This window comes from Jaculus jaculus, chromosome 9 (genome assembly GCF_020740685.1).
Source record: "Jaculus jaculus isolate mJacJac1 chromosome 9, mJacJac1.mat.Y.cur, whole genome shotgun sequence".
Lineage (NCBI taxonomy): Eukaryota > Metazoa > Chordata > Mammalia > Rodentia > Dipodidae > Jaculus > Jaculus jaculus.
Window position 1 is genome coordinate 30,163,378 of NC_059110.1, and position 14,522 is coordinate 30,177,899.

Consider the following 14,522-nt stretch of genomic DNA (forward strand, 5'->3'; position numbering starts at 1 on the left):
TTCATGACACCCTGGGTACAATCCCTAGGCTTGGAAGGGGGAAAAAAAAAACTTATTAAACTCGTACCCTGATTTTCCTGCCTAGATGGATTTGTCCTCTGCCACTACTAATTTGCCCTACATTTTTCTCCATCTTCCTGTACTGCTCTTTATCCTGTTGTCATTAGTGTCCCCAGCAGTGACATCATCTTTGACAGCAGCCCAGCAGCCCCTGACACAGACACTCCTCACTACAACTACCTCATTGGGTCACAGAGTAGCTAGATGCATAAAAGTTGAGAGGAATCCCTAAAGACATAAAACGTACTCTCTGATTTTATTGAAACTAGTAAGGTTCTCTCATCACCTGCCCCTGGCCAGTGGTCCTTAGGACAGCATGGGCATAACTGAGGATGCCCTGTGGAGTTAGAGCACACTTCATCAAAACCTGGATTTTTTTTTTCCCCAAAATTGGAGTTAGAGTTAGCATATCTATATTTGCTTTAGAAAATATGGTCATGATTACAACTATAAATATTTTGCAGAGCTATTTTGTATTTTTCTACCATTCAGTATTCCAGTATGATAATAGTTGGATAATAATTGTATTTTATTGAGCACTTTCTGTGTGTGTACCAGGTACTGTGCAGAAGTGTTTCGTAAAGATGTTTGTCTGTCATAAATCTGTAAAATAAAAGTATTAACATCATTTTCCAATGAGGAAACTGAGGCAAAAATTCTTTTAAGAATGACCTACAGACAATTAAATTTAAAATGTTAATGCATTTTTGATTAATTAATGAGCCAAAAATATTAACTCTAAAAATCAAATCACTTTATATTAGTAAACCATTACTTTCTGATGCCATTGAGTAGTAGAAGTTAGATTATTTGTGAGAACTATTAACTTTGGGTAAAATTTAACAATTTCTTAGCTTATATAGTACAGTTGATTTGGGGAAGGGACTGTGTGCACATGCCACAGTTCACATATAGAGTTCTGAGGACACCCTCAGCGCTCCACTTTGTTTGAGACACCTTCTTGTATTGCCACTGGAGAGGCCAGTCTAGCTGGCCCTTGAGCTTTAGAACTTTCCTGGCTTTGCCTCCTATTGCCATGAATGAATTGGGATTACAGATGTGTGCACCAGTTTGCATTGAGCTGTTCATGGGTGCTAGGGATCGATACAGGTGGGCAGTTTAAGTGCAGAATGGTCTTCTCAGGCCCAACAGATGAAGTGTTTAACATTCTGCCTACTACTTCTTCTGACCTGTGTAACGTCACTGTAATGTGCGACACTCATCAAGTATGTAGGGGTGTGTTGAGAACGGAACACCACTAGAGCAGAATGACACAGAAAAGGGTCATGGAGACCTTGATTTGGGACATAGTAGAGTATGGATTCTATCTAGGGGAACTTTCTAAGAGAGCCAGCTTCTAAAATATTTCTTTTAGAACGTCTCACTGGCTCCCTAAGAAGTTTCAAACAGATAATGATTTGAGGTTAGTGGATATGATCTTACTTGATTTCCTAGGAAACATAGCATTCAGGTTTGTAGCTGTGGGTTGAGTTAGATACCTAGTAGCAGAGTCATCTGGATGTGAGAAGGGATCTTGGGTTTGGTGGGAAGCAAGAGGCCCAGAGGCTGTGGTTTTTCTGGTGCAGTGGCAGAGTCACCTGTGACCTTGAGAAAGGAAATTAAAGACACCTGCTATACTTCAAACTATGCCACCACATGCCACAGACAGCTGTCTGAAGACCAGGACTGGGAGAGTGAGAAGGTAGTTATGAATGTCAGACAAGTAAGGTGATGGATCTTTTTCCACTGTACCTGGACACCTACATGGGGAAAAAAATCTCACTGAATACACTTGAGTTTCAGCTGATGCCTATGTGTAAATCCCAGCTGGTGTTCCAATCTTAATTATTCTTTCCTTTCTCTGTTTTTCTAGGGAAAAAATAGCCAACATTTTGGCTATGACCATTTGGGAACCTTGCAAAAACTTAATGATAAATATATCTCAGTAATAGTTCTGTCTCCTCCAAGCCCTCAGCGGGCCTTTCCACACTCACTTCCTATTGCTGCTACTACTGGCCAGTTGATTCCTACCAGCAAAGTCTGGGTGGAATATGAGGCTTCTCTAGTTCCATGCATCTAACATATATTCTTTCTCCCTGCTATGCATTTTACAGTCTAACCTCCTTTGATGACTGTCATGGCCAGAATCGGGTTTCTCCTCTCCAACATAAAAACCTGTGGCCTTTTGAAAATCTGCAATTTTACCTTTACTGTTGCTGTGCTCATCACAAGTGACACCTTCTCCCAGAACAATCACTGTGATTATTAGACGATGACTTTATCTGAGTATAGTTCGTGTAGCATAAAATTCAGCACTGTAATATCAAGAGTTCAGTGGTTTTTAGTACACTGACAGTTATGTGACCACTACCATCTATTTTTGAAACATTCATTACCCAAAAGATACTGCATATGCTAAGCAGTAACCTCCTCCATGTCCTTGCCCCCTAGTCCCCGACAATTGCCATTCTACTTTCCATCTCTATGGATTTACACATTCTGGATGTTTATATAAAATGTATACTAAGAGCCATTTAAAAATTTTTAAATATATATACTAAGTAGCCTCTGGCTTCCTTCATGCTTTCAAAGTTCAACTCTGTAGCGTGTATCACCATATGATTGCTTAATAGTATTCTGTGGTTTGGATATGCCACATTATATTTATCTATTAGCCCACTGATGAGCATTGAACTGCTTCTGCAGTAGCTGTTGGTACTGTTCTGTGACCATTTGTGTATGCGTGTGTAGGCATAAGTCTTCAATTCTTTTGAGAGACTTTTGAATTGTTATATAGTACATCTATTTAATAACTTGAGGAGCTACCAAAATGCTTTTCAAACATGCACTATTTTAAAGCCATATGAGGCATGTGTAAGGGCTCTGATTTCTCTATGTCCTCATTTGTCATTGTCATTGTTTTCTTCTGTAGCCAATTTATGGGCATTCATAATTTGATTCCTATTTTTTCCTAATGCCTAATGCTATGAGCATCTATAGTCATCCCATATGTTGTTGAGGTAAAGAAATGTGGGTTTCAAAACCTTTGGCCATTTTCTAACTTAGAAAATAATTCATTAATATACATGGTATATGAATACTATTGCAGTTACTTTCTTGGGGCTGGACAAACCCCCAACCAGAAGCAGTTTATGGGAGGAAAGTGTTTATTTCAGGCTTATTGAATTCAGGGGGAAAACCACTAATGACCAAAGAAGCTGGCTTGCTTGAATTCAAGGGGAAAAACATTAATGACCAAAGAAGCTGGCTCGCTTCCATAGCTCATAGCAGAGATACCACCATCATGCCCAGCAAACAGTTCAGAGCTCCAGCTACCTGAACACACTTTAGAGCTGGACTACAAGATCTGCCAGAGACACCACCTCCAGCAGGCTGCTGGAGACTTAAGGAGAAAGTGTAACCTTAATGAAAGAAATCCCTGGGGCCATGGGGGCATAGCATTCACATTCAAGCCACCATATACATATTTCATAAAAAGTCAATAAATCATGTGATTAAAAGAGACTCAGAGAGAGCTCATTTTAACAAACCTAGAAATACATTTTTTTTTCAAAAATAAAAGTTGTAATGCCATTTTATATACAGCCTAAACAGAATTTTGTCTTTTTTTCATATTTCAAAGATAATTTTTATGTTCCTTTTCAGTTTTTTATGTTATTTCCATGGGTTTTCATTTCCTTCTACCTGCCTTGAGTTTACTTTTTTTTTTCCTAGTTTTCAAGTATAAGGTTAAGATGTAATCAGGTTAAGATATTAATCTTCTGATACTTCTTGAGTAACAATGTTGGCAGCTATAAACCTTTCTCAAATTAGTGATTTTCCTACATCCCATACATTTTGATATTTTGCAAAGTTTTTCTTTTGCTTTTTTTGTTTGTTTGTTTGTTTCCATTTACCTATATGCTTTTTTCTTTGACCTGGTGGTTATTTGGGACTAGTTGTTTAATTTTCATACATTTGTGAATTTCCCTAATTTCTTTCTATAATTGATTTCCATTTTTCAGTTTACTGTAGTTGGACAATGCATGTTCTGTGATTTTCGGTTTTTTAATTTTACTTCTTTACAAAAAGAGTTTCATCTCTTCTTTTGGTACTCTTGTTTTTTTTTGGGGGGGGGAAGGGATTGTTTTAGTATGCAATTGCAGATCCCACTCCATTATGATGGGGAAGGCATGGCAGCAGGATATTGAAGCAGCTGGTCAGATTCAGTCCCCAGTTAGGGCACAGAGAGTGATAATGCTACTGTTCAGCCGGTGAGCTCCTTTTTATCTAGTCCAGGATCCCAGCCCATGGAACAGTGCTGCCCACAACTGAGCTGGGCCTTCCTAGTCAAGATGATCCTTCACAGGAATGCCCAGAGGCTCATGTCCTAGGTAATTATAGGTCCTGCCAAGTTGACAATAAACATAATGATAATGCCTTATAAGTGTTCCTTTTTTGCATGTTATTTTCTTTTTGTTTCTCAGATTAAGTAGTTTCAGTTTTGTTTTTTTTATCTTGAAATTCACTGTTTCTTCTGCCAGTTCACATCTACTGTTGATACCCTCTAAAAAGGCCAGGACATTGTGGATTTGTAAATTCTGTTTTAATGATGTATTCTATCTGTTGAGATACTGTTCTGATGCTTAATTGTTTAAATAAGTTTCCTTTAGGTCTTTGAGCATGTTTATAATGCTAACGTAAAATCTTTGTCCAGTAAAGCCAATGCTGGATGTTCTCAAGTACAGTGTCCACAAGCATTATTGTGTCCTGTGCCACCATACTTCCTTAGGTCTTTGTTTTTCATACATTTTATTAACTAGACACTGGAAAGACATAATGTTGCAAAACTGGAAATCAAATTCTCTAGTTCCAAATCACATTACCACCTAATGTAGATACATTTTAATAATCATTGATTTCATTTGAGCATTACCCTAGTGATATAATTGTCATATACACAGCATGCTCTGAATCATATCAAATGCATGTCAAATACCCCTGAGAATAGATTTTTAATTTCTTTTTATTTGTTAGAGAGAACGGGGGGGGGGGGATGATAATTGGCACGCCACAGCCTTGGCCACTGAAATCAAACTCCAGATGCTTTTGCCACTTATTGGGCACATGCAACCTTGCGCTTGCCTCCCTTTGTGCATCTGTCTAAATGTAAGATCTAGAGAGTAGAAAATGGGTCCTTAGGCTTCACAGACAAGTGCCTTAACTACTAAGCCATCTCTCCAGCCCACCAAGAGATGTTTTAAATGAACTACTGTACATAAAATGGTGCCTCACTGGAGGTGAAGCTTGGTAGATATCCAAAACCATCCTCTCTGGTGAATGCTAGCTTGCTACTCTGCACAGCTACAGCTACAATATTGTGAGACTGCTGGCTCCCAAGTATTGTAGTCAGCATCCCATTGCTAGGACACATATTCCAACCAGAAGCAGTTTATGGTATAAAAGGGTTTACTTCAGTTTACAAATTAAGGGTAACACTATTAATGATAGAAAGGGCTGGCTCATTCCCATTGATCCGAGCAAAGAGACATCATCTAACAGTCAGCAAACATGAACACCCACAAGCATGAACAACCAGGGTTCAAAAATGCTGTTCATACACCTTAGAGTTGGACGAAAGATCTACCCCCATCCCAAATACACCTTAAGACTGGACTCTTATGATCTGTCCCTAGTGACATACCTATTCCTCAGGAGGGCTCTGTCCACTGGAGACTGAGTATTCAAGCCTGTGTCTAAGAGGCATACATTCAACCTACCACACAATGTTACCCTGGAGCTGGTAAGGGTGTAATGAGAGTTGATAAATCAAAGCTCCCTGAAGCTTTCTTCCAGGTAGAACTGTTCTTTTAGAACATTTGTTCTTAAGGCTATTGCAAGGCTCTCCCTATTTACAGAGCTGTGTTTAAGTTCCTTTATACTTTTTTTGGCAGTGTTTTTGTTTTGTTAGAGAAACCAGTTCTTACTACTCACCAGTCCAGAAGTGATCCTGGCCTCATATATTCTGAAGTTTAGAGTTTTACACCTGCTTCTTGGATCCTCTTTGTAACATTCTGTTTTGCACACACATACAGCAAAATAAGTTTCACTATCTCCCAATAATGCCACAGAACCTCATGATCTAATGTACGCTCAAAGACCCTGCTTCCTAATGACCATCATATGGGTAATTAGGCTTAAGGATAGGGAGCTGTGGTCACATACATTCAGATGATAACACCACTTGTCATGTAAAAAGTACACTTTCATATAAAATAGCTTTACTTTTAAAGCCCAATGGTAAGTTCAGTCTGGCTTTCATAGTCATCTCTTTTTTTTTTTTAATTTTTTTTAATTTACTTATTTGAGAGTGACAGACACAGAGAGAAGGACAGATAGAGGGAGAGAGAGAATGGGCGCGCCAGGGCTTCCAGCCTCTGCAAACGAACTCCAGACCGTGCGCCCCCTTGTGCATCTGGCTAACGTGGGACCTGGGGAACTGAGCCTTGAACTGGGGTCCTTAGGCTTCACAGGCAAGCGTTTAACCGCTAAGCCATCTCTCCAGCCCATAGTCATCTCTTTTCATAGTCATTTCATAGTCATGTTTGTCAGAGAAGAAGCAGAGTATTTCCAAAACTCTGAAGAAATGCTTTTTTGTTATTCTACTTTAGTTATTGCTAGGAGGCTTTTCCTACATAGTATTGCAACAGTCAGATGCTTTTCCAGTTTCTATATGATCACAAATAAGGCTATATTATTATCTGATACCTTAATGGCTTTAATTTGCTTTTAAAAATATTTTAGGGTGTGGTGGCACACACCTTTAATCCCAGCATTCAGCAGGCAGAGGTAGGAGGATCACTCAGAGTTTGAGGCCACCCTCACTATATAGTGAATTCTAGGTGAGCCTGAGCTAGAGTGAGACCCTACCTCGAAAAACCAAACAAAAATTATATATATGTGATATATATATATATATATATATATATATATATATATATATATGTATATGTATATTATTTTGAGAAAGTGAGAAAAAAGGCAGAGAGAAAGAGAGAGAAAAGGGGCACGCCAGGACCTATAGCTACTGCAAACTCAAGACACATGCACCCTCTTGTGCATGTGGCTTTTACATGGGTACTGGGGAACTGAAAAATCAAACTCTAATCCTTAGGTTTTGCAGGCAAGTACCTTAACTGCTGAGCTATCTCTCCAGGCCTAATTTACTTTTCAATCTGTGGATACTGTTCTTTAGGAAAAATTATTTGAATACATGTAGTGGAATTCTAAGGTTAAAAGGTATATATCAGTTACCATCTCCGACAAACCTCTTATTTTAGAGTCAGACAATCTATGTGGTAATATGCTTCCCCTTGATACAGGTTAACAGCTAGAAATCCACTCTTTTGATTTCTAGTTTTGTATTCTTTCAATTATTCTTGATTGTTATTTTTTCAGAATATATTTCAAATTAAATGGTTTAAAATACTTGTTCAGTGAAGTTGTTTAAGATTTGCTACATTAGCCTTGTCAAACATGAGTCCTACAAATCACCACCAAGTCCAGAAACAATAAACTTCCTGTAATTATTTGCTTTCCTTATCTCTGTTATCTTAATCTGTTATCATCCTGATAAGGTCACTTCAGAATAATAGGACCAAGGCTGGATAGATGGGTTAGTGGTTAAGACGCTTTCCTGCAGAGGACCTCGGTTCAATTCCCCAGGACCCACATAAGCCAGATGCAAAAGGTGGCACATGCATCTGGAGTTTGTGTCCAGTGGCTGGAAGCCCTGACTGGCCTAGCCAAGGTGTATAGTCTCAGAATTAGGTCAGTTACAGAGACCAGCCTGAACATCATAGCAACACACTATCTAAAAACAAAACTTACCAGTGGCACTTTTCCCTTGATTATTTCCAAGCAATTTGACTTTGAAAAAATTCTGTTTGTGATAACACATAGTCCCTATTTATGATGATACAAAAAGGGTATTCGTGGAGCTATTCTGGTTTTTTTTTTTTTTTTTTTTTTTTTTACTTTCAGTATAGTATTTACTAAGTTGCATGAGATATTTAACACTTTCTGATAAAAATTGGCTTTATGTTACATGGTTGTGCCCATGGGTAGGCTAATATAAATTCTTAAGGCCCCTTTAAGGTATACCAGGATAAACCATGATGCTTGATAGACTAAGTATATAAAATGCATTGTAGTAGCTAATAGCATTTCATGTTACAGGTCTATTGTAAGATAACCCCATCAATAGTCAAGTGCCATCTGCATGTCACTAAGATAGATCTAAGGATCATCTTTTTTTCTAGGCCTCCATTACCAACTTGGATGTATTAGCTCATCTCTTTAAACGTTTGTTGCAGAAAGAGTTCATAGTTTCACTGTCAGCTAAGATTTGGGTTGAACTGTAGAAGGTGATTCTCTCCTACTACATGCCAACCACTGTGGGCAAGAAGTGGCATGTTACAGAAGACACTCATCAAGAGAATACTCAAGAGAGATTTTTTTTTCTTTTGTATTGAGGCCTGACAGACCAAAGAGAAGATCAAGATACTATTATTTGGAGACAAGACTCTTGATAGGATTATGCCTCAGTACTTTTACAGTTTTACTTTATCATAAAACATTGACATAATAAAATCTACTTGAGAAGGGGGAAGTGATAGTTTATTCTGAATCTACTGCCAAAATGAGCCCAAGAAAGAGGTGTACGATTAAACTATGACTTACAAGAGAGTGAGTGGTTTCTGATGGTAAGGCAAGAACACACACTGGAACACCACCAGATTTTCTAAGGCACGTGGTTTCTGTCTCAAGCACCCAGCATGGTAAGAATCATGGCCACGTGGTTACATTTCACTGCTAGAGTGGAGGCTGTTGGCACCCCAGACTTATTTGTGTTGTAGAAGCCCTGCTGAAAGGTTAATAATGGTACCATGGTGGCGTGCCTCAGAGACGCAATCATTGCTTTCAAACATGCAGCTTCACCAACCATCTACCCTCCTGGATATGCAAGGTAAAAACAGCATTGCTTGTACATCAGGAGTTAAGAGTCTGATAGTGTAGAACACAGACGTTAAGTTCAAAAGCTGGAAGTAGATGCATAGGAGGCAGTGCCCATTGATAGATAGTCCCCATATAGGGAGAAGTAAAGGATCTCTGATAGCATCAGGTTGTGGGATGGCACCCATCTGCTCAGGGCTACATACCAAAATGCAGAATACCATGAGCTGAGTGCCTTGCACAACAGAAATGTACTTCCTCGTGGTTTCGAAGGTTAGAAGTCCAAGATCAAGATAGTGACAGTGTTGGTTTCTTTTGAGGGTTCTCTTAGCTGGCCGAAAGTCACCTTCTCACTATATCCTCACAAGGCCTTGTTCTCTGTGCCTATGTGCTCTTGGCATTTCTTGTCCTATTGATCAGGATCATACCCTTATGACCTAATTTAACTGTAATTCCCTATTTGAAGGCTATCTCTCAAGATTACATTCCCATTGAGGGCTCTAACAGCAACCTATTAGTAATGCTGGGGTTTGGTGCAGCCCATAGCAGAAAGTATAGAACATGTTTACAGATGCTGGCAACTTATACCATGTGGTTTGCTAGCACCATGCAATTTGAAGTGTTCCTGTGAAAAGGTATAGCAAGTAGGTATTTCAGCAGAAAATGTAGAGTGTAGGGTCTTATGCTAGGCCTCAATAGATGATTTAATCAAGTGACCTTTGGAAACTGAAGTATTAAGTTTTCATATACCAGATGAGAGACTTCCGAAGGGATGCTTGTGCCTGAGCTGACTCTCCCCTGCCCTTTTCCCAACAGCAGTCACAAACACAGACCAATAAGTATACATTGGCCTTGTATTTGCATAAAATTTAGTAAAGTTACGATTTTCAGTGTAGCAAAGCCAGCATATGGAACAACCGATCACAGCTGCCTGGGGCTCGGGTTTTGGGTGTCATGTAAGGGACAAAGGGTCTGAAAGGTGATCCAGGAGAGTTGGTTTTAGCATACATGGCTGACTATAGCTGCTGTCTAAAAATTTGTTTCTAAACAACCTTCCTCTTTGCTTCCTTTCCCTCATACTTGGTTCTTGATGAAGATGACCTATAAATGTATTTAGTTCTTTAAAAATAAAATAGTGGGTTCAAGTCCTGCTTCTCCCACATACTAGAGTATTTTTTTGTTTGTGTATATATGCATGTATGGTGTGCATGTGTATGCATGTTCATGTGTGTGTGTGTGCATGTTCATATGTGTCTGCATGTATATGGAGGCCAGGGGTTGATGTCAAGTATCTTTCTCAATTGTCCTCTGCCTTATTTATATAGTTTTAATGTAATTGGTTTTTTTTTTTTTTTTTTTAGTTTTTTCAAGGAAGGGTTTTGCTCTAGCCCAGGCTGAACTGGAATTCACTATATAATCTCAGGGTGATCTCAAACTCATGGCACTCCTCCTACCTCTGCCTCCTCTGTGCTGGGATTAAAGTCATGTGCCACCACATCCAGCCACCTTATTTGAAACAGAGTCACTTGTACCCAGAGTTCACTGATTTGGGCCAATCTAGCTAGCCAGCATGCCTAGGGTCCTCTTGTTTCCAAGAATCCCCTATCGCTGCCTCCCCAGAACCGGGATTATAATGCTCCCACTTGGCATTTATGTGTGTTCTGGGAATCTGAACTCAAATCTTTATACTTGTGCAGCAAACATTTTAACTCCTGAGCGCCTCCTAGGTCGCCAATTACTAGTTGACTTGAGGCAGGTTATTAAAGTTTCTAGACATAAAATTTGTCATTTGTCAAATGGAAATAAGAACATTTGCCCTCCCAGAGTTTTCCTGGGGATTCAGTGAGGGAACATGAGTACCTAGCATGGTGCCTAGAATATTAGGCATCTGTTTTATTTTAATAATGTTCATCTTCTGGAAGAGTAAGTACCAAGTAGAGAGTGAAAGGTATTTGGAGAAAGAAGAACAAAAGGAAAAGTTAAAGGTTTCACTTTTACACAAGTGATTTAGTATCTACATATTAAAGCTATAAAAGATTTAGAGCCTAGCATGGTGGTGTGCACCTGCAATCCCATCGCCTGAGATGGAAGGACTTCAAGTGCCAGATCAGCCTGGGCTGCATAGCAAGAACCTGTCTCAAGAAACAAACAATAGCAACAACACCAATAAAATTTATAACCCTTAAACAATCCCTGCATATCATATATAAGGTACTATATGAGGCAGTACAGTAGACATTACCCTTAAGCCATTTGGATTTCATTACTGCCCTTTTAGACCATACAGTGACAGTAGTCCATTCCAAACCTATCCATTAAAAATACCTTTGGAGGGAGCTGGGAAGATAACTCAGTAGATTCACCCTTTTGTTATAAACATGAGTACCTGAGTTTGATACCCAGTACCCACGTAAAAGTGTCAGGTGTATCAGTGTGTGCCTGTGCTCCTAGCCCTGGGGTGGTGGAGACAGGAGGATCCTTTGTGCTCACTGGTCAGCCTGTCTAGAATTAGTGAGCATTAGACCAGTAAGAGACCCTGTCTTGGGCTGGAGGGATAGCTTAGCAGTTAAGGCATTTGCCTGCAAAGCAAAAGGACCCATGTTCGATTCCCCAGGACCCATGTTAGCCAGATGCACAAGGGGGCGCATGTGTGTGGAATTCATTTGCAGTGGCTGGAGGCCCTGGCACACCCATATTCTCCCTCCCTCTCTCTCTCTCTCTCTCTCTCTCTCTCTCTCTCTCTCTCTCTCTCTCTCTCTCTCTGTCAAATAAATAAATAAATAATACTTTAAAAAGAGACCCTGTCTCAAAAAGAGGAGGACAGTGTTCCTAAAGAAAGCACCCATCCTGTAGTCCCATCCTCACCCACACACATAGGAGCAGTCGTACACATGCACACCCACCACACACATGCAGAATATAATAAAATGCCTGTTGAAGCATTAATAAATCTTACAGAATTAATGAGAAAAGCCAGTAATCATTTTACATATGTGAATGGAATTCTCATTGCCCTGTTGCGTCGGAACTCCTTCAGCATGTGTCTTCTGACCCCACTCCTTCCTTAGGCTGACTTCCCCTGCCTTTGGCCCCTCCCCATGGTGTCTAGCTCTCACCATGCTGAACGCAAGCGTGCCGTAGAACCTGGCTAAGATGCACGTCCTCACTCTTCACCTAGCAAATTCCTGATTACCTTTAATTCTCCTGCAAAGCCTAAATGAGTTACCCCTTCTATTTCATTTGTTTAGTTGCTAGCACAGCACCGGGCTTGTTAGGGTTGCTGTAGTCATTGAGTAAATGTCAACTCGTTACAAACAAGTAAAGTGGTGGGTTTCCAGTGTGTGTATGTGTGTGTTTAACCTGTACATTTTCAGACCCTGCTTAGAGGGGAACAGTAAGTGTCTTCATCTGTACACATATTCATTTGTATACATATTCTGTCCTCCTTTACTGGGTGCCAGCTCTACAATTCTACAGTGGATGAACTCTCTCCTGTAGCTGCTACAAAAAAGTTTTAAATGTCTGTGCATACACTGCAATATTATACGAATGATTACCGTAACAACACGAGGAATAGGATTCTCATAGAAAGGCCTCTCCTCGTAATTTGTATCTAGTAAGGGCTGGAAAGATGATTCCACAGTTAAGACACTTGCATACAAAGCCTAAGGACCCCAGTTTGATTCCCTGGTACGCATGTAAATCTACATGCACAAGGTGGCACATCATCTGGAGTTATTTGCAATGGCTAGAGGTCTTGGCATGCCCATTCTCTCTCACAAACACATTCTCTTTCTTTCACTCTTTCAAATAAATAAATAATATTTTCATTTATATCTAGCAAAATTGTTTATAAATATATTTTAAAAGAAAGTCACAGGATTTAGGTTATTGGTTTCAAGAGAAGCTGATCTCAAAAAAGACATCAGCAATAAACCAAGTGATATAATGGAGTTATATAATCAGGTTGCTCCATTGAGCTTTCTTTTTGGAGAACTGATACTTGGTGAAGAATTTAATTTCAGATAATCTGCTTAGCAACTGAATGAGATCTGACTATGGAGTATAAAACACCTTTAAGAAAAGGAATTGTGTATGAAATTGTTTATTTTTTTAAAATTTGCTTCTAAATAATTTAGAACATTAACATCTGCTATTTTGAAGCTAATCTTGGTGTGTTGATTCTGAGTGCTCTTAACCATTTCTCAATCCCACATTCTTTTATCTTGCTTCTCCTGCTGTGTTCCCACCACCCCTGATCCCATTAGCAACCTTTGAGTCAGCCTCAGACTTACCAAAGTATGGCTTTGGTTTCAGCTGCTCTTCTGCAAGAGGAAGTAGGTGTTGGGGCTTTCTCTGTGGCACAGTCGTGATAAAGCTGTGGTGGTCTTATCTCTCCTAGGTAGTGGCTCTCTATGACTACACAGCCAGCCGATCAGATGAACTAAGCATCCATCGCGGAGACATTATCCGAGTGTTTTTCAAAGATAATGAAGACTGGTGGTATGGCAGCTTAGGAAAGGGACAGGAAGGTTATTTTCCAGCTAATCATGTGGCTAGTGAAAGTAAGTTTTATGTTTTTCCTGGTTTACTAATATGGTCTAACTGAGTCCAAGATTTTATCATTTTTCTTCCCTTTAATTTACTGTCTGTATAATCTTTGCATATGTTTTTGGTAATGTATATAACTTCTCATTCCCATGATACAAGAAATAAAAAGGTAAGACCCTAGTATGCCACAGAGCTACTGAGTTCCAAGATTGGAGTGTTTGCTGATGGCACTTGACCTGTCTTTCCAACTGCCAGCTTTCTTCTTTGGCTCTTTTTATTCATCCAGCTGCCTGCTACACGATTCTGTCAGCTCTTGCACAGTGATCCTCAGCTGGCCAGCATCAAAAGCTCCTCTGTACCCCCTCTCCCACACTGCCACTGTGTGTACCACAAATCTAGCTGGTTGCTGCTAAAACAAATATATAGGAATTTTTTTTTTTAATTCTCATGTTCGCTAAACCATTACTTGTAAAAGGAAAAGTAATGAACTGAAGAATAAATTCTATAGGCTTATTGAAAAGCCTATGAGATGAAGTTAGAACTGACACATAGAGCCTGAATATAAGTAAGTTGTTGAAGTCTATCTCAGGCGAGAAGTGAAGGAGTGCTTCTTGAGAGAGTGTGCTTGTCACCAGTTGGCCTGAGGGTGTCAGGGAAAGCCCTGCTTAGAAAACCCTGGCTCTAATCTGTGCTCAGTTTGTACTGATGGACTTGGTTTCTCTTATGCAGTAAAGACGTGAGCTTCACCAAGTGAGCGTTCTTCCACAGACTCTGAAATGTGTCTGATTCCAAATGTAGTAACGCTCATGAATGATCAGCTTTCGTTTCTGAAAAAGTTTAGTTAAATATAGGGCTTGGTTTGCATGCTCATCCTTGAAACCCCATATAAACCAAAT

At 39.6% G+C, this 14,522-nt stretch overlaps 1 protein-coding gene across 5 annotated transcripts in view; it reads left to right on the plus strand.

Moving 5' to 3' along the window:
- Ahi1 (Abelson helper integration site 1) overlaps positions 1–14,522 on the plus strand; it is a 151,697-nt gene that overhangs the window by 104,127 nt on the left and 33,048 nt on the right. For all 5 annotated transcript variants that reach the window (XM_045159340.1, XM_045159342.1, XM_045159343.1 and 2 more), the window contains one exon: positions 13,478–13,640. In XM_045159340.1, the coding sequence (XP_045015275.1) occupies positions 13,478–13,640 (163 nt within the window). The remainder of the gene's footprint in view (positions 1–13,477; positions 13,641–14,522) is intronic.